This window comes from Brachyistius frenatus, unplaced genomic scaffold (assembly GCF_029030835.1).
Source record: "Brachyistius frenatus isolate BFR_SWC_R1_liver_20210118 unplaced genomic scaffold, ASM2903083v1 Contig_35, whole genome shotgun sequence".
NCBI classification, from domain to species: domain Eukaryota; kingdom Metazoa; phylum Chordata; class Actinopteri; family Embiotocidae; genus Brachyistius; species Brachyistius frenatus.
The window spans coordinates 739505-759816 of NW_027210634.1; the positions used below are offsets into that span (position 1 = coordinate 739505).

General features: G+C 45.6%; 1 protein-coding gene across 2 annotated transcripts; it reads right to left on the reverse strand.

Moving 5' to 3' along the window:
• Positions 1 to 1024: 1024 nt before the first annotated feature.
• ttll11 (tubulin tyrosine ligase-like family, member 11) lies at positions 1025 to 19050 on the reverse strand. 2 transcript variants are annotated; one of them, XM_069700828.1, is made up of 10 exons: positions 17708 to 19050; positions 14103 to 14202; positions 13221 to 13354; positions 11423 to 11713; positions 11043 to 11327; positions 10351 to 10446; positions 9506 to 9618; positions 4596 to 4832; positions 3041 to 3147; positions 1025 to 1908 (listed from the first exon to the last, which is right to left on the reverse strand). In XM_069700828.1, exons 1-10 carry the CDS (start codon positions 18278 to 18280, stop codon positions 1613 to 1615), a joined length of 2232 nt encoding a protein of 743 aa, XP_069556929.1. In that variant the 5' UTR covers positions 18281 to 19050; the 3' UTR covers positions 1025 to 1612. The 2 variants fall into 2 exon arrangements, with proteins under 2 accessions (XP_069556929.1, XP_069556931.1); XM_069700830.1 differs by having other exon boundaries at positions 18758 to 19049.
• Between the last annotated feature and the right edge of the window lie 1262 nt (positions 19051 to 20312).

The window sequence follows — 20312 nt, forward strand, 5'->3', positions numbered from 1 at the left end:
CGTGCAATTACTCGTGACGTATTGAATTCCTCATGGCGGTCGGTCGTGTGTGTGCGTGTGTGTGTGTGTGTGTGCATGCGTGTGTGTCTGTGTGTCTGTGTGTGTCTGTGTGCGTGTGTGTGTGTGTGTCTGTGTGCGTGTGTGTGTGTGTGTGTCTGTGTGCTTGTGTGTGTGTGTCTGTGTGCGTGTGTGTGTGTGTGTGTCTGTGTGCGTGTGTGTGTGTGTCTGTGTGCGTGTGTGTGTGTGTGTGTCTGTGTGTGTGTGTGTGTGTGTCTGTGTGCGTGTGTGTGTGTGTCTGTGTGTGTGTGTGTGTGTCTGTGTGTGTGTCTGTGTGCGTGTGTCTGTGTGCGTGTGTGTGTGTGTGTGTGTCTCTGTGTGTGTGTGCGTGTGTGTGCGTCTGTGTGCGTGTGTGTGTCTGTGTGCGTGTGTGTGTGTGTGTGCGTGTGTCTGTGTGCGTGTGTGTGTGTGTCTGTGTGCGTGTGTCTGTGTGCGTGTGTGTGTGTGTGTGTGTGTGCGTGTGTGTGTCTGTGTGCGTGTGTGTGTGTGTGCGTGTGTGTGTCTGTGTGCGTGTGTGTGTCTGTGTGCGTGTGTCTGTGTGTGTGTGTGCGTGTGTGTGCGTGTGTGTGCGCGCGTGTGTGTGTGTGTGTGTGTGTGTGTCTGTGTGTGTGTGTGTGTGTGTGTGTGTGTGTGCGCCTACGACGTAATAACCATGCTAGAAATACGTCCGCTGGCTGAGCTGCTGAACTGAAAGAGAAGTGGCGGCGCCCTTTTCTTTTCTTTCTTTTTTTTTTACTTTATTCGCTTTAATTCGTCACTAATGGGCTCGTGGAGGCCGCGCGGCCGTCGACGGGCTTTCGCCACCGAGCGAACGCGCAAATAAATACAGTGCCGAACGCGCCGACGCGTCCGGTCGTCCCTTTCTGTGCAAACGTGAAGAGCTCGAAGGGTTTCTGTGCAAATGTAGGAACGCGACACGCCGAGGACGCCGTGAAAAGAAAAGCTGATCGTACGGTTGGCAGACGAAAAGGTGAAGAGAAGCAAAATAGCTGCCCTCCAGAATCAGGAAGTTTATAAAAAAATTAAATAGAATAAAATAATTTTTTTTTTTTTAAAAGCGGCCGTGTCCTCGTCCCGACCGGGGGAGGGGAGGGGGGGCACGCCGTTCATACATGATCCCACCGGGAGGGGAGGGAAAAAAATAAATAAATAAAAATGTACCAACCTTCTGGTATCATAATATTTTGTTCTGTTTCGGATCTGCCCCCCCCCCCTCCCCTTCCCCTCCGCCCCCTCCCCGCCCCGTCCTGCAGACGTCTTCCCACTCCAAAGAAAAAGGGCCGAGAACAGTCTTCCCGCAAGTCGGCCAGCAGGGGGGAGAGGTTGGGTGGGGGAGGGGGTGGGGGGGTTGGGGGGGGGAAGAAGAGGTCGTCCGTCTCGGGAGCTGCAGAGGAGTGACGGACACCTCGTTTCCCTGCTCACGAGGAGAAGGCTAAAAAGGCAGTGTGATGTTTTTGTTTGTTTTTTGTTTTTTTTTTGGTGGGGAGGTGGGGGAGGCGGGGGAGGGGTTTGGATGGCCGGCTCCCTCCTCTCCTCTCCTCCCCCCCCCCCCCCCTCAGTTCTCCACGTTGACCCGGTGCGAGCGAGGCTTGACCCTCTGGTGCAGCCCGTAGTCCTGGCTGGCCGCTCGGCGCAGGGGGGCGGGGGAGTTGGTGAGGCACAGCGTCTGAGCCCTGACGGCCCGCGGCAGCGCCCGGCTGCAGCTGAGGGAGCGCCGGTCCTCGGCGCCCGGCGGCGGCTGGGCCTCGCACAGCTCCAGCAGGGACACGATCTGCTCTCTCAGCGACGAGGATTTGAACCTGCGACCTGCCAGGTAGAAAAAGGCTTCCACGAACGCCTGCAGTCCCATTCCTGGGGAAAAAAAAAAAAAAAAAAAAAGCAGAAAAGGCGTTAAACTCGTTCAAACTTGTTGCCGGGGCAGCCGAGGTAAAAAAATAAATAAATTAAAAAAATTTTTTTTTCAAAACGAGCGAGACTACGACGAACCGAGCAGAAAGTACGGCCCGAAGGTCCTCTGAGGTATTTTCTACTGTTTTCTATCCTCGACCGACGCAAAACCGAAGAACCCGCGGACGGAAAATAATAACCGACGTGCCGATTCTCGCCGGATCGCCGCGGCGACGGTGGGCGAGTCCTTCGCTGGCGAAGGCCAAATGCAAGAAAAATCATTTCCGTCCTATTCTTTCATTTTGGCTTTTTTTTTAATTAATTTTTTTAAAGTTTTGTCGCCAACAAAACACCACCACAACAACAACAACAACAACAACAACAAAACGAATTTGAAAATGCAAACTTTTGTTGGCTGTTCTTGGCACCCCACAAATCCTCCACGCGCACGCGCGCGCACACACACACACACACACACACACACACACACACACACACACACACACAGAGAGAGAGAGAGAGAGAGAGAAATAACAGAGCCTGACTTCAAGTCTCCCTGAATACGTATGAGCTCATTCTGAATTCAGCCCAACAACCTCCCCCTTCCATCCCGGTCCATGTGATACTCCATCCATCCGCTCCGCCTCGCAAACACACACACACACACACACACACACACACACACACACACACACACACACACACACACACACTCACCGCTCCCTCAAAAAGGTGCAACGTCTGAATAATTCATGTCCGACGGTCTCCTCGCCGTCACAACGTGATCTCGGCTCGTTTCAATTACGGGGCGGGGGTGGGTGGGGGGGGGGGGTGCGCCGTGTCAGAGGGAATCTGACAAAAGAATGACAAGCAATTATCTCCGAGCGTTTTTATTTGCTCCCCGAGGTGTCGAGGACGCCGCCGTCCTCCCGCCGTCCTCCAGCGTATTCTTTTTATTTATTTTTTTTGTCTCCATGAAGGTTTTGTTTTTGGTTTTGTGGGGTGTTTTTGGTTTTGTGGGGTGTTTTTGGTTTTGTGGGGTGTTTTTGGTTTTGTGGGGTGTTTTTGGTTTCCCGTGCGTGTTTGTGTGCGTCACCTGCTTCTCTGGAGTCGGGCGTCGCTCCCGACCAACGACGTGTGATGTCGATGTAGAGGATGTCTACCGACGCCATGGTGAAGTTGCTGTTACTCAGCTTACAGGTCCTAAAAAAAACAACAACAACAAACAAAAAAAACAATAAAGAAATCTTACGTCTAAGGTTTTTAGACATCCCTTTTTTTCAGTCAAATATAATGGTTTTTTTGTTGTTTTTTTTATCATGTATTGCAAATTATTATTATTTTTTATTAAAAGGAAAAAACAAAAAGAGGAGGGTTCGGTGAGGGAGGGGGGGAAAGCAATGTCAGAAATGCTTCTGATCTCAGCTGGACATAAGCACTTGTCAGTATCAGTGTTTGATTGACAGCTAGAGTGCCGGTGTTACACTGTAAGGCACCAAGGACAAAGTCAGCTAACCTGCGCTTAAAGCGTCCAAACATCATGTCGATATTGAAAATACATTTTTATCCAGTTTAAATTGCAGAACAGGACGCATCTTCGTGTTTGGAAAAAAAAAAAAAAAAAAAAAAAAACAGCAGTAAAGTCAAATCAAGTTTATTTATGTCACCAAATCACAACACAGGTTATTTCAGGGCACTTGACACAGTAAAGTTCTTACAAACAGAACTTTATAACATTATACAGAGGAACCCAACAATTCAACAATTCCCACGTAAGACGGGAGGGAAAAAAAAAACAACAACACAAAACTCCCCTTTAAAAAGGAAGAAAAACCTCCGACAGAACCGGGGTCAGAGGTCGGCGGCCATCTTCCTCGACCGGTTGGGGTTAAAGCTGCAGTGACGTAATGTCGTCGTTGTTCAAAGTGTCCGGATCAATATGACCGTACACTTACGACGCTGCTCAAGATTTGATTGGCTGTATGGAAAGCTGACGGTATTCTCATGAAACGATACAAAGTTGGCCATCCCGAACTCCAGAAGTATGAAATATAATTAACGCAACTTTTGGTGTTAAGCAGGTCATGTGATTTACAGAGCAGGTCATGTGATTTACAGAGCAGATAACTGTACGGAAGCTGCACCAGACAAAGACACGTAGGTTTAATTAAGGTGTTTTTTTTTGGTATTATTTCTTGTTGAAATACCGGGCCAACGTAAAGAGCGTGATTTTAAACACGAATCAATTAAAACTGGGAACAGAAGATTACGTTGGCGTTCCTATTAACATCTTGATGAACTACTGAAGTAAATAACAGACTATCATTGTGAAACAGAAATTACATTACAGTCTGCGTGCAGAATGGAATCAGGTACCAAAGAGTATCAAACAATTAAAAAAATTTTTTTTAAAAAGTCCTTATACCTTTAAGAAATAAATGCAGATTAGAAGACTGGGTGTGTTTTGTTTTTTTGGATCTGATGTTTTTATGAATTTTATTGACGGCTGCGTACTTAAATGTAGCCGTATTGTTGCAATCATTGGTCACCGCACGTCTTGAGCGTATTCAAAACGGCTCCCCGCCTTCGTGTTGCGCCGCCGCCGCCGGTTCAAACGGGACCCGGTGGAGCGAAAGAAATCAAATCGGTACCTGATGAAGGTTCTGAAGGCGGTGGGGCCGAGTCGCATGTTGCCCTTGACCCCGAGGAAGCGCACGAACAGCACGGCGATGCGCTCCACCAGCCGCAGGTAGTTGAACTGTTTGGTGTACTTGGGGTAGACCTGCTTCAGACACAGCGAGGGCAGGGCTCCCGTTTCCTCCGGGCTCCTCTCCTGGGACTCGGCCTCCATGGGGATCTCGTCCCCGTGTTCGACCCTCACCTGGGAGCTTCGGGGTGCGGAAAAACAAGACAGAAACCAAAGGGGGACGGGGACGGGGACGAATTATTATACATTTTACAGCATTATATTTAAATGGCAGACTTTTTGAATGAGCAAACTGACTGGAGGATTTAAAGCAGCGGGTCGACAGGCTGGAAATGACTGTTTTTTTTTGTTGTTGTTGTTTTTTTTTTTTTTTAGCCTTTTAGAGCCCTGCGGAGCTTTTGTCAGCTGAGCTCCGGATCGCCCACCGCTGCAGGTAGATAAATGCACCAAAAAAAAACAAAAAAAAAGCCTTCCACTTAAATCTGCACTTACAGTCTGGCTTTGCAGGGGAAAAGGAAAAAAAAAACAACAAAAAAACATAATGCAGTGTGAAGGATAAATAACTCTCTTGTCATGCACGCAGCCTCCACCCGGCATCCGCTATTACATCCCCGACGTTCACTTTCGGCAGTTAGAAGTTATATCTACATAAAAGAGATCTGTTTTTGCGTTAGTTGTAAGCAATGTCAGGCATGAGTGGTTACCGCCGCTTTATTTTCTGAAAATCTTTCATGTGACACTTCATTTTTATTTTAACTTTGCCCTCTGTCCTCTCTGCCGTTGTGATTCCCCAGATGGACGTGCGGCTTTCGAAAAAGAGAAATTTATGTAAACTTTTTAAGTTTTGTGTGCGTCTGCCCTTGGGTCTGTGTGTGTGTGTGTGTGTGTGTGTATTGTGTGTGTACACACTGTGCTTGACTGACATCTCCCCCTCGCTCTCAATTTAGCTTTGTTGCACCTGATAGGTCAGAACAAATTACACCTTTATCATTCTTATTAGTACACGGAGTCCCGGTGACCTCGAATAATTGCCATCATGGAGACCCGAGCAGAAGTCTGATCAGCCAGAGGAAAAAAAAAAAAAAAAAACTAGTGAACAACTCCGGTTTCGGGTTTGCAGGGTGTGCAGCCTCAATGCACAACAGCTAACGCACGCGTGTGCGTGTGCGCGTGCGAAGACCACGCCTGCAAAACAAAAGGGTACCTTCACGTCAAGGGGTTACAGTGTCGCTGACTTTTACGAGGCGGTTCCTCCCTCCATGAATTAGTAAGCAGTGTGAATGGCACCGAGAGGAGCGCTGCTGAATGTTTAATGGAATCAATCATCCCTCGGCAGCCAGAAGGACACCACCCACATCTATTTGGACGGGACGGGCTGCGCTAAAAAAAAAAAAAAAAAAAAAAAAAAACGGACACATCTCCGACGGAAGCTGACAGCCCTCGAAAGATATCGCAGGTATTCAAAAGTGCCAGATTCAAAAGTCTCCGAAAACGATTCTTGGAGCGAAAGGAATATCAAAACCAACCGACAGTGACGTCGCCCGTTGGTTTGCGAGCGGCCGTTGCGAAGCCTCGAGTTCGGATTTTGGCCGTCGCCATTTTTAGCGGTCCGGAGCAGGAAGTGACCATATTTGGACGAGCTGGGGAGGAGCTAGCGGTGAATCTGACTCGATCTGATTGGAAACTACGTCCCGACAACTGGTAGCTGTCACCTGACTTCACTACAGGCCTGTCAATCAAACAGACACACACACACCCCCCCCCAAAAAACACTGCATTTTGAGGCTTATTTTCTAATTAAATGTGGAATTATTGTGAGTCACATGCAAACTATTAAGAAAGAGCGACTTTAGCTAACAACACCGAATAAACTCGATTTCATAAAAGAAGTTGAATGGGAGTCTATGAAGCCAGAAGCTTTTTTGGAGCCGTCCCCTAGTGGCACTCGGTGGTATTGCAGCTTAAGGCACTTCGGCATCGGCCTGATTTTTTTTTTAGACCCGGAATCGACGTCCACTTTTATATACAGTCTATAATCAAAACGCACAGAAGAAACAAAACAATCCCTCCACCCCCAATTTTCTCAATTGTTTCGATCCACACACACGATCAGAATCCAAAAACCTTACGAGTTTTATTCAAAGCAGCTAAAAACACAGGAAAAAGTCTCGGCTTTTGAAAAAAAAAAAAAAAAAAACCCCGAACATAACTCGATCCACTTTTGTTTCTTTCTATGCAGACAATGCTTTTTGGATTCACGTCTCTTGAACCCCATTTCGGCTACGTGGTTCCTGTGAATATCAACTTTGTGTTCTCGCCCGCACTCACCTCTCATAACGGCTCATAAATCACCCTCGGGGACATCATACACAGGATTAATGAGCTGGGCGCGAGCAGCACATGTCTGAGAGTCGCTGATACCATCACATGCTCCTTCTTATAAATCCCCATTTATCTTGTCTCCCCTTCTTTCCAAAATGCCACGTCCCCTCTCCGCCCCCATTGTTCTGCCACTTTGTATTTTGACTTATCTCTTTGCCATAAGCTCTCACTCTGTCTCCTTTAAATAGAAACACAGTTCTTTACTCAGCTGTGTGTGTGTGTGTGTGTGCGTGCGCGCGCGGGCGTGTCGGGTCACTACTCGCGTTCGTTTGACTCCATCTTGACAAGTGAAACTCACACATGGGTGAATTTACTCTCGACCCCGGGCTCTGACTGAATCCCATCCATCCCACGGCAGACCGACCGCCAGCAAAACACAACACGGGTGTATTTTCCTGACCGACTCCGTGCAGTAAACAGATCACTTAGCCGCCCGCACAAATGTTGGGAACATTCTGTTTTAGCTGTGAAAGACTGCTTGTTAATAATTCGCAGAGTCAGCGGGAGTAAAAAAAAAAATGTTTAAAAAAAATGCACCTAACTCTGTGAGTGAAGCTTAAAATAGAATACCAGTAAAAAAAAAATTTTAAAAAGACTTTTTAAGACCAAATGGTTACTCGGTTCCTGTTTTCGTCAGATTTCAGTAACAGTGAATTTTGATCAGTTCCACCAAAAAAAAGAAAATTCTCCCCTATGTTTTGAAGAGCGTTTCATTTGAATAATTGTTTGAGGCCTTCTTCTCTCTCCTTTGAATTATCACATCCCTAAATCTATCTTAGTGTCCAACATTATATATATATATATATATACATGTATATATAAAAAAAATAATAATAATAATTCAAACTAGGTCCGGGTAAAACAGTAAAATACGTCTAAAAAAAAATATGATTCATGATAATAAATGAATATACACAATGTGTAATTTCATGTTAAAACAATTTTCGTGTAATGGAGAATCTTAACACTGAGCTACGTTTGTTGAAGAAAGAAGCAGGAAAGCTCTTCTTCCTCTGCTGCCCGATCGGGCGGCTTCATTTGAACGGGACTTAAAACACGAGTTGGTACCCAGCATGTTTTCAATAAGACGAACATGTGCGTCCTGTGTACCGAACGCGCCTTCGCGCAGATGTGAACGCACAAGCGGCACGGCGCGTGCGTGGAACTGAATGATTAATGACTTCATATTTCGCGCTCTCCTCGTCGGCTGATGATTACATTTTTCGGAGCACATCCGATCTAATGGCTAATTTAATAAACATTAGCGATAGCTAGGTGGCGTAATTAGCATATCCCGACCACTTAAGAGACTTAGTCGGATTTAGCAGAGAGCATCACTTGCCTGCAATCACAACCCGACTTCAACACTAAATCTTTTGTGTGTTTTGCAGCATGCTCAGCCACAACAGGAGCATTACCGCAGTTAAAATTACCCTCTATATGAAAAGAAAAAAAAATGTTTTGGTGGTGATGGTAGGGGGAAGGGGGGAGAAGGGGGTGTTTGTGATATGTATTCTAGGACAGCCACTGAATTAGTTTCACACTTAGATATTGGAGAGTGTAAGTCAATAGTGACTTTTTTTTCAACTGAAAATATTCGATATTTGAAGAATTGATTATAAAAATAGCTGCAGCTTAATCTCCTGTCGATCAACTAATAGTTCAACTTTAAGAAAACGTGATGCGTAATCCCCTCCGACTTGGGGCCGGAGGTCTGAAGCCAACCCTAAAAAGTATGAGGGACATTAGATTAAAGGATTATGGGTCTGTAAAACAGCGCAGATAGCAATTAGTTCAAAGTGAACACCGTTTTTTAAATGTGTATGCTGTTCTGTACTTCCTCCTCAGATAAGTAAAGAATGTGCTTCTGCTGAGTCTAGCGGCGTGAAAATATAGCAACGCAAGAGGAACCGAGATTAAATATATTACAGGCGGATTATATCATCATGTTACTGGCCGCGAATATAATAGTTAAGTGGGTATTATCCCTGAGAAGATATCCGTCTCACTGGCAGAACAAAGCAGATCAAATATCTGATGTGGAGAATAATCTGGGGAGGAAAAAAAAAAAAAAACGTGGAAGAAATGGAGAAAAAGGCCAGAAAACGGGAGATGGAGGCAGAACAGAACGCTTAAATCCTCTCGTCGTGAAAGAAAAACACAAAACCCTAATGGTGGAGGAGATTTGCTGCCTGGCACCGCAGAGGGGCAGTCAGCCGGTAAAGATCGAAACAGTGGACGAGTAATGTGTGAATTTCCAGCACGGCTCAGCGGAATTTAATTTTTTTGCCCCGTTTAACGAGCTTAGAGAGCCGTTGAGTGGCTCAGAGTGAGATATCACGTCCTTAAAAAGTGGACATGCAGACAGAGTGGAGGGATGTAACAACTTCAAACTGTGTGTGTGTGTGTGTGTGTGTGTGTGTGTGTGTGTGTGTGTGTGTGTGTGTGTGTGTGAGCGTGCGTGTTAATTACATTGTCGGTTTCTTGTGGCCGGGGTCCATAAGGCGCAGAGTGTCCCTGATCACACCCACTTTGACCTCCTCGTCCACGGGACTGGGGACGTATTCAAAAACTCCTGGTGCCACCTGAAGTAAATAAGTGCACTTATTAGAACAAATGGGAATTCAAACTGCAAGCAGTGATGTGCGGGCCCACGTGGGCACGCTGCACGTCGGGGGATCCAGCGGGTCGGGGGCCGCCGGCTCCCCGACGTGCAGCACGGGAGGGTCCGCATATTCCCGCTTGCAGTTTGAAGTTTTTTTTCTCGATCTCGTTCCTTATTTATTATTATAAAAAAAAAAAAAAAATGTGCCTTTTTTTTTTTTTTGGGCAGCTTTAACATCTTCAAAAACTCATGAAAGTTGGTGCCTGCCGCATGTTTCATGAGGTTTGGAGCATCGTTTAAACTTAAACATGAACTTCCTCAGCCGCGTCGCCCTGGCTATACTCTATACAAAAATGACTTTTGGGTCACTTTTTGGACGACGTGCTATAGTGTGACTTTTTTTATTTGGATCACTTTTTGGGAGTATGACCTTTTTTCTGAAACGGGTAAAAGATTCGACTTCTACTTGGCCACGCCCACTCACGACTCCACTACAATACGAAAGCTTTCGCCGGGAGAGAACGCGTGTGCCAACTTTCACGGGTTTTTGAATATGGTAAAGCCTCCAAAAATGCAGTTGTTTACGGAGAACAATAATAACGCGGAAATAATAATTCCTTGAAGAACAGTAGGGCTTTCGCACCATCGGTGCTCGGGCCCGAATAATAACGACAGCAACGAGGAAAATATTGACGTCGACATGAACTCTTACTTCCTGCTCGTGTTCTATTCTCATGCTGGGGTTGGAGTTGACCTCTAATAATACCGGCTTCAAGTTCTTCATCAGCAGGATGTCAAAACCTAATATCTGAGACACACACACACACAACATTAAGTACATAATAATGTAGAGATACTTGAGAATAACGTAGATCACGAAACAAAAAGCTACTGCGTGAGTGTTTGTTCTCTGTGCTGCATTTATGATTTAAGTGGGCGTAGTAGCACCAGACATTAACCTAGTCCACTTTAATTGCTGCATTTCTGGACAACAAATGCTGAAAATTAATTAAAAAAAAAAAAAAAGAAAAACCTATTAGCATTTATTAACAGAGCCCACTTGAATGTCAGCGTGTTGAACTTTAACCTAACCTGAAGCACGCTGTGTGTTTTTGACCCACTTCCTTTACAGTCTGTCTAAATCGTGAAAAGTCCCGCTGCTCACAATGTTCAGGAAATAGTCGCCTGGATTACTTCTGATACAGAAAAAAAACAACTTTAAATCGAATAATTATGAAGCAAGATCTTGAGTCAAAGTATACGTAGTGGCTTTTCTATATATATACATATACATATATGATTTGTAAGCAGATTTGTGGATACGGGAGGAGCAGGTGGGCCAATATTACGACACAAACGTTGTCGTTTCTGTTCTGAACGCGTCACCCGCCACTGAACACCCACCTGGAAGCACGTGGGTCCCGGCTTACCGGGCGGTATGTCGGCCTGATAGTACACTTTAAGTTCCGGCACCACGGCGATGACCGTCTTGATGACGAGGGCGATGATGTCCGACCACACCCTCTTGATGTCGACGCCTTTCGCCGCCAGCCGGTACAGCACGCTGGACAGCGTGCGCTTGCTGCCCGTGCTCTGGCTGTCCGAGTGGACGAAGTTGCCGCTGTGGACGTTGAGGGAGTAGTTGGTCAGGTGCATGAAGACGTGGCTCAGATTCTTCTGGCTCGGCTCCTGCACGATTCAGAAAGAGAAGGGCCGTTGAGTCGCGTGCGCGCCAACAGCTTCTCGTAAGTCTCCGAAGCATTAGCGAGCGCCGCCGCGGCTACCTGGTAGGGCTCGGTGCAAAAACGCGTCAGGCCTTCTTTGGCAATGTAGATCTCCAACGGCTCCAGGGACTTGATCAGCACGTAGAGGCGGATGTCGAACTTGAGCTTGTCGATGAGGAGCGGCTTTTGGATGTACTCCTGGACCACGGCCTGCTTGGCCTGTGAGCCCACCACGAGCTTCAGGTCGGCGGGGTCGCGGATGAGGTAGATGCCGTCCCCCTGAGAGCCCCCGTCCGGCTTGACAATGAAGGTGGGATTGACCGTGGCGTCGTTCTCCTTCACCATGCGAATCTGCAGCAGAAAGGATAACAGGGAAAGCTGACGGATGCTCGGGACAGATGCTTGTAGAAGGAAACAAAGCGGGTTGCTGATGCGATACCTGAAGAGGTGTTCGACACAGACGTGAATCAGCCATTTGATAACTTTATCAGAAAACTAATACAGACTGAGTAAACAGTTGTTTTGCAAAACGAATACAATTCGTCATTAAAAAAAAAAAAACTTTTTTTGTTCCATCTGAACTTCCAAATAAATGATTTAATTATAGCTCTTCCGTAGAGGAAATATGTGGAAGTAAATACTTTTGACTTAACTTACGGCTGCACTGTATCTTTGTAAAACAGGAAGTGAGTCAAACTTTAGGTAATCTGATTTTGAATAAATCTTGCAATAATCTGCAAATTTCCCAAAGAAGAAGCACCCATTTTTCGATGTATTATTTTAGGCTGTTTGTCTTCTAAATTTTTCAAAACCGTGACAGGCTCAACGAGCCGACACTGCATGATGCAGCCGTATTCCAGAACAAGTGTTGTATTTCTGTTCCTGTCAGATTTCCTTCTTACGTAATGCTGTAATATGTAAATCAAAGTCATGGATTTTTTTTTTTTTTTTTACTCGTTTTTTGAGAAAGCAGCTTCATCTGCTGAAAAGTAAACTGGAATGAAAAAAAAGTGGTACTCTGGTGGCCCCTGCTGGACAAAACACACTTGATCTCTTAATCGGAGGTATTGAGCATCTACCCATTCAATTCCATGATCACCAATTCAGATCTTTAATTTGAAAAGATATTCCAATATTGTAACATTTTTCTAAAAGCTAAATGTGTTTCTGCAATTTCACATGATGATCCGTCTGACTTGCACAAAAAGTACATGCCAATGCCAAAGTGCAAATCTTTAGCGACAGAGGCACAGTGAAGGCACCGGGAGACATCATCACTTTATCGCTGACAAATTTGATTGACATTAAAAAAGGAAGCAAGCAAAAAAGAAATGTTACGACTTTGTTCAGTTATTCCTGTCTCCCACATCAACAGAGACATTGGTAGATTTTTTTTTTTTTTTGTATTTATAAAAACCATTCTGGGACATCAGCGGTGGCTGAATTACATTTAGGTGTTGTACATTAGGTACTATTGATACATCTGGTTGAATTCAACGTGATTGTACTTCTGTTAAATGGCTCCTTTAATTAGTTTTGTTTTACGTGTTGTCTGATTTTTGTATTTTCTCGTCTGCAACTTTCATATGGAAAGTTGAAAAAAAACGTTCTGACCTCAGTTTCAGTTTCCATGAGTCAAATTAAAAGCAACTTCTTTGAATGTTCTCCCTTCATGAAAACTCTTGATTGCCATCGCAAATCTTTTGTCGTCCTTTTCGTTTGACTTGTATAATAGCCTATAAATATACACACAGTTTCTATATTTTCACTGCTTTATGAGCTCTGAAATAGAGAAGAGTTGTGATTTATTCCGAGTCCAGTACCACAACGCTTCTGTTATAAAGTTACGCAACTGTACCTGTGTGGAAAACTGCTGGTACTCTTGAGGCAGGATCCAGGAACGCGGATAGAAGTCGTATTCTTCTGGAAACAGCTCCTGCATCGTCCGCACCGCTCGGCTCAGGTTGATCTTCCTCAGCATTTCGATCATTCCTGCAGAGCGCAGAAGATCATTTCAGAGATCAAACTGAATGCGCTTGGGATTTATATTCCGATTAGTGGTAGTTAGTCGTCTTTTGCAGTGAGCTGAAAAAAAAACAACCCGGGTTTGATAATATCCAGAAGGAATTTTCAATGCTGAAAAGGCAGGACGACACCACCTTGTAAAGCCCTAATTCAATATGACCCGAGATAAGTGGAGGTCACAGGACTCCAGTGGCGTTTGCCTCTTACATATGTATGAATCTCTGCGGTCTGTAAAAGCAGCGGTTATTGCCACGGAGAAGAAAATGGTTTCAGGAAAGCTTGAACTCAATTCTGTTATGATGAAAAGGTGAAACACCGTTCACCCACCTGATCCCTGAACCCGTTCTGAAAAGCCTTTCAGTTTAGTTTCTGATCAGCCGACAAACCCAAAAATCGGACTTTCCATCTGCAATTCAAAACGGTTCATTTATCTGTCAAGTTTGAATAATATTTCCACATCATTATTTTCGCCGATAGTCCCGACATTGATCTATTTTAAGACGGCCTCAAATCTCTGGCCTGAATCTAACCGAGACTGGCAGGTTCGTCTAAGCTAAGGTAAATTTAAGCACCCTTTATGTCACCACTACAAACCTGGTTGTGAATACTGAGAGACGTATGAAGCACTGCTCCCTCAAATAAAGCTATTTTTTTCCCTTATGGTCTGACAATCATCGGTGTAGAGAGGCTTGTAGAAGAGGATGCGGCGAAATACCTGGGAACTTGTTGACCTGCCCCGAGACGATATTTTCATTGTCGTGGAAGGAAACGCCATGCCAGTAGATTTCACAGGCTGCTCGTCTCCCCAAAGGAAACTGATGGAAGAGAGAGAGAGAAGGAACAGTGAACGGGGGGGAGGGGCGATCAAAGATGATAGGAGAATGATGAGGAAAAACCACAAAGATCAGAAAATCGCGCTCGTTTTGCATTTGGGAAGAAAAAAAAAAAAAAAAGAAAAGGAGGATTTTCATTTGTTGGTGTTGACTCGGGACGCGAGGAGGTCGTTTGTCTCTCGGGTGATCCCGAAGAGCAGGGATAATCTTGCCTAAACATGGCAGCTAAGTGCGTGTCGCTGTTGGGATAAGCGGGGAAAGAGAAGGAAGAAGTGATACTATAAAAGGATTTGGCGAGGGAGAAAATCCTACTGGCACAAAGGCGTGGCTTTGGACCTCTACACTTCTTCTGCCAACACTCACACACTCCGAATCCCAAATTATCCACCGACTTGAGTCGAAAGGAGAGGTTATCCCGGTGCATGTATGTGCCAAACAAATAACCAAACACGCCGTCTTCATGTCTGGAAGAACAGTATTTATACCCCGAACTAACAGAGAAACCCCTAACGTACATTAAAAGACAGCTCCCTGTAGTACAGCTCTCAAATATGGAGTCACGTCTCAATTCTCTGGAGCCAAACTTGGCTGTGATGCAGCAACAATTAACTGGAAGAGAATACTTTCTATTTCAGAGTGAGGTTGATTTTTTTTTTTTTTTTTTTTCTGAGCTTTTAAAGCACAAGTAAAGACATCGACCAATCACATTGTGTAAAAGTGGCACTCTCAAGTCTCAGATGCACTCCCCGTTCGCCTCGCAGCTTGTGGTCGAGAAATTTTAATTCAACAGCTCTTAGCGGGGTTCAAAACATTAACACGGGAGCCAAGAACAATTGTATCATGGAGTCTATCTTGGACTATATTACATCAGGAGGACGTCTGAAACGACTCAGAAAAGTCGGCGGCCTTGGCAATCGGGCACCCTGAACGGTACGCGACCCAACTGGTCGCCCCGGCAACACGATAAATCTGGAACGTCGCATTAATGGGTTAGTTTACCGAGCCTTATTTATTTATGAAAAGACTTGGCCCAGTTTAAGTATCTTTTACTGACGCGGAAGCCTCCAGTAAACAGCATTTATCGTTCCAGATATCCAGGTTATCGTTTTCATCGAAAGTAAGGAAGCCTCTCGCCGTCGGGAACTTTTAAACTCCATTCAAAAATAAAAGGCAGTGATATCAGTCTCATTCTCCGGTGTTTGTTATTCGGTCCCTTGGATTGGCATTCACTCTGCCACGAAGAGGACTATACTAGCCTATTGGATTAGAGGAGCTTAAAGCTAATTATTTCCCACCGTTGAAGAGCGTGCCGCATGCCGAACGTCACTTGACAGCGGTCTCTCAGGCCGGAGAATACCACAGGATGGGCAGACGTAGCGAACGCAATGTTTTCCCCAAAATGTCCTCTTAACTTTCCAAAATCGTACCGAGCCAAGTCCTGCTTAAATGCCGGGCGTATCACAACTCGGCTAAAAGGATTTGCCCCGATCACAGGTCACTCCGTGATTGACAACACGCACACCGAAGCAACGGCCGACGGCTACTTTCAAATTCGACACGCGATCCACACAGCGGCCTCGGCTTGGCTCGCAGACCGAGCGCGGTAACGTACGGGCCGTCCCGTCTCCTTTTTCAAACGGCAGACTCGGAAAAGGGGTTCAAGTGTCGCCGCTTGGTCACCGGCGACACGTCCACCCGTCTCGTCGAATTGCCGTTCGTTACTTCTCATGCATAATGGAGGGGAGCGCTGATAGCGGCCGACGGCAGGTATTAATTGCATCGCGTTCAAAGTGACCAGATGGTGTTTATGGCTCCGAGTAAAAAAAAAAAAAAAAAAAGGACTGGATCAATTAGTCCTCCCATTAATGTTTCAAAGTTGCTGCTTCTCGCTCACAGCGACTTTCATCCACAACCGTCCCGTGTCGTTTTAGACACCTGAAGCGTGCGCTGTGGAACTGGAAGTTGTGGCCCAATTAATGGCGACCGCGTCGTCTAAGGATAACAAGTCCTTAGGGTCTAAATTAAAGCTGCAACTGCCATTTTTTTTTTCTTGATTTATTAATCTGTGTGGTCAATGAAACATCTGAAAACAGTGGGGGGGGAAAAAAACCGCCTAATTTTCAAGTCTGTTGTTTTACTTCAATATTTAACTAATTATCAAAAAAAAAGTTTATTGATCGTTTGCCTTTAGATTCACTTTCTAATCACCACGGTTCAACTCGAAATCTGCAGTGACGGAAAAGGTAAAGAGGTCGAAATTAAGGTGAGAGAGCGACTCCAATTACAAGATTACGATACAATACCAATTCAGAAAACACTTAATAATGTAAATGGGTGCGTGAATAGCGACGGCGCGTGAACTCACAACACTTGTGTAGACGCGCGTTCGCTGACAAGAAGGGTGACCCGACTCTTCCATCTTTAGCGGACATGGAGGTTCGTTTAAATTCATGCTCAATGACAGTTGAGTATTTTAATGGGCGGACAACGTCGCACAAACACCTGTTCACGACCACCTTCGGTGCTGCACGAACAGGCTCATTGTTTCGGCTTCATCCAAACTGTTCTCTTGATCATCTCGTTTTCTTAAAACCACGGCAACTCCAAACACTCCCGCACGGATCGAAGACTCGGTTCCAACTTCTGAAAGCCAGGCGTTTTGTGAGTCACATTTTGCCAGAGATGCTGCGTCTCGTGAAATTTCAGAGCTCCGGGAGAGAGGAGGCCGGCTGCTGTAATTATTATCGGATTGAGTTTTAAACGGGCTCGACGGTCCGTTGTTGTTTTCTTTATAAGCTGCTGCAGTTCAGATTCTATTTCCTTTTTACCAGCTGAACACACACAACCAGTAAAAAAAAAAAAAAAGATATCTCGGGTTGTAGTAAGTGCCGTGCCCTTGAAAACTACAGAAACCGTTGCGTCAAGAGACCGCTTAGAAGAGAAAGTGGAGGACATTAATCGTGCGAGTGTTCGGTTGTCTCCTGCAGCCTTCAAAAAGGAAATCTATGATCGTTTCTAACATGTTATTATATTTGTAGATATAACGCTTGCTTACCAAGCGTCAGCCTTATGGATATTCTTTGGACATCGTTTTTTTTTTTTTTTTCGCGCAACGGCTCCTCTCGTTCCGGTTCAACAACTAAAACGGTTGAAATCCGTTGGAAAAGCAAGAAGAGGTCAACGGAGGTTCCCTGTTTTGGTACTTTAGTGGAATTAAACAAACAAAAACAGTCAACTGTAAGCTGGAGGACATTGAGACGGGAGGTTTTCATCCACGCACACTGGTGACCCACGCTGAAGTGAGACGATGATGTCAGGGGGTCCTCTCTGGATCACTGCTGCTCAGCTACACCAGCTATTCACGCGACTACTTTTGCACTATTTATAGGAATGAAAAATGGGACATGGGTAAATAAAAGCAAAGGCAAAATAGCAGCAACAACAACAACAACAACAAAAACAGTAGAGAAACTCTTGGGCAGCTCACCTCTTTCCACTTGAGCTGCCTGATGCTTATCTTCAGCGCCTCCAACGACGTTTTGGCTTTGGAGGTGTCCACCGTCACTGGCCTTCTCTTCCTCGGGACTTTGAATCCGTCCTCACGGCGCGTTTCATGGATGTTCTTGGACGCGTGGATGGTTGCATAGTTGCCATTGTTCTCCAACTTGCCCTGCAGTATCTTCCCAGTCCCCTTGATGTGAAGCGTCCGCTCGTACCCGAGTCTGTTCAGGTGTCTCTCGCCGTGAGCGGAGACCGCGGACCCGTGCAGCGCCAGATCCGAGATGTGTTTACCGCAGATATTCTTGGCGTCTTTCCCGGGTTTGCCGCGATGTTTGCCCCTCGGTTTACCGGGGGTATCCGCGGCGGCGGCGGCGGCGGCGGCGGCTGCTGCTATAGTGATGCCGGAGGGGTCCGGGGATAGAGAGGCGGCGGACGGAGGCACCGGCACCGGCACCGGCACCGGCTCCTCAGCATCCACCGCTCCAGCCTTCGCTGCATCCTCGCCGAGCGATTTCATCCGCTCGAGTTGAACCTCCACTTTGACATGACGATCATTCATTATTCGTGACGCCGCCGGGCAGGGCGCAGTGGGACCGCGGAGTGCGATAATCCGACGCCGGCAAGGTAACGGTGTTCAGAAACGGTGAAGTACGCATCGCTGGCTTCTTTTTTTTTTATAATAGGGTCAAAGCCATTTGTCTCAAAGTGAGGCCGTTATTTCAAACCGGAGTGAGTGAGCAAGACCTGCGGAAATACGACCGAGCCCGCAGTATTTAACGTCGACATCTCCGGCTAAATAAGTAACGTGAGCTGCCGCTGTTGGCTCGCCGGCTGGTTTCAATAGTTTTAAATGGGCGACTTGTCCCAGGCTGGCGGCGACTTGTCCCTCGTAGCCACCGCGGCTAAATTAGCTTCTCGAAAGGGAGCTAAAGCTGACGGTAGCCTGTCAAACTTCATTTAGATAACATACGGTCCTGAGCCGCTGGCACAAAACAAAACAACAAAAAAAACTACCGTTAAGTTGTCCCGTCCTTACCTCACCGGCCCCGCGGTACTCTTGGTCTCCAGTTATGTGGTGTTTATCGTTCTTGTGTTTGTCAGGCAGCAGACGGCAGACCAGCCCGTCGCCCAGCCTCCATCTGGTTTGAACTCAGCTGATGCTGCCTTCTCGGTTCCTCGTAATAACCCCCTCACCTCCCCCGCTGCTTTCCTAAGGCGGGTTGTCCACGGGATTTATCGCCTGTAAATTATAAATAGAAACGGAGCACCGGATGATGTGCAACCGATTTTTCTTGCCAGATCGTAGCACTGAAATTCTGTAACGCGATGCTGGTACTGTTTGCCGGTTTCAACCGGTTTTCCCCTTTAGGGCTAATATTTTAATATTTCCCGACAGCTCGTGAAGGCAACATAAGGATGCCATGTTGCCGTGATCTCCCTTCAGAAGCAAATCATTATTTAATGTCCACCAAATAGCTTACCGTAATTTCCTTTACTGAAAAATATTACCTTAAGTTACCTACATTTCCTTTAATAGGTCGAAATGTTCATCAGCAAAGACGTTTTTTGTTTTTTTTATCTAGAAAATAAATTTTCTAATTCGTACAAAGTGCTTTTTTAGAAGGCAAATAAGAAAGAAATCAAAAGAACACATTTTAGAAAACCAGAATATATATATAAAGTTGTGAGATCGGGAAAAGAAAGGCAGATCTTCTTTTTTTTTATTATTTCTTTTCATAATCTGTATTTATTTGCCGATATTGTGGTGATAATGATTTTCCAAAGACAGGAAAAGTGTATTGAAAAAGTCAAAAACAGTGGTCACATGTATGCTCAACATGACTTATTAAAAATAAACAGTACAAACACCACCACAGGGGAAAAAAGAGTTCAGACACGTAGAGTATCTTCAGTCAGCAGAGTCCATCTGCTAAAGAAGACACATTAACCCCCAGTAAATCAAGACCGGCACCACCATCAACATCACCGCATGGAAAGAGAGTTAAGACGCATCGAGAATCTTCAGAAGACTTCATCTGTCCAACTGCTGAAGAAGAGACATTTCCCTCAAGTAAGCTACCGTCTGCATGGCCAGTACCAGAAATCCACCAAGATGTATGACTGTGTATACGCCCGCCGTCTGAGTGATTGTCCTTACCACAACAAACAGAAAGAAAGCTCTCCGGCTAGCGAGGAAATTGGGGGCCAGTCAGGAGCAGCACATGGCCTAAAAAAAAATATACAGATCTAGAGCTGCGAAAAGTTTGTAGCACAAGCAGGTAGCCAAGAGCAGAACACCTAGGACACTTTGGCAAGAAGCAAATCACCAAATCTGTCCTACTGGAACAATCCTCAGTTGACTGATAAATCTGATCTGTTTTTCTAGCGTTCCACTTGGCACCTTTAGTCCAGGACGGGGGTTTTTCTTCCAGGTTTACCTGATCAAAGACTTAAATATACAGCGGATTATCTGGTTGATAGTGCTCACTGCGTAAGATGCTGTTGCCCCATTGAAAAAGAATCAGAGGAGGCACGTTTGTGTTCTTTAAAGCAGACATCACCAAAGCTGGGAAGGAAGTGGTGTTCCACCA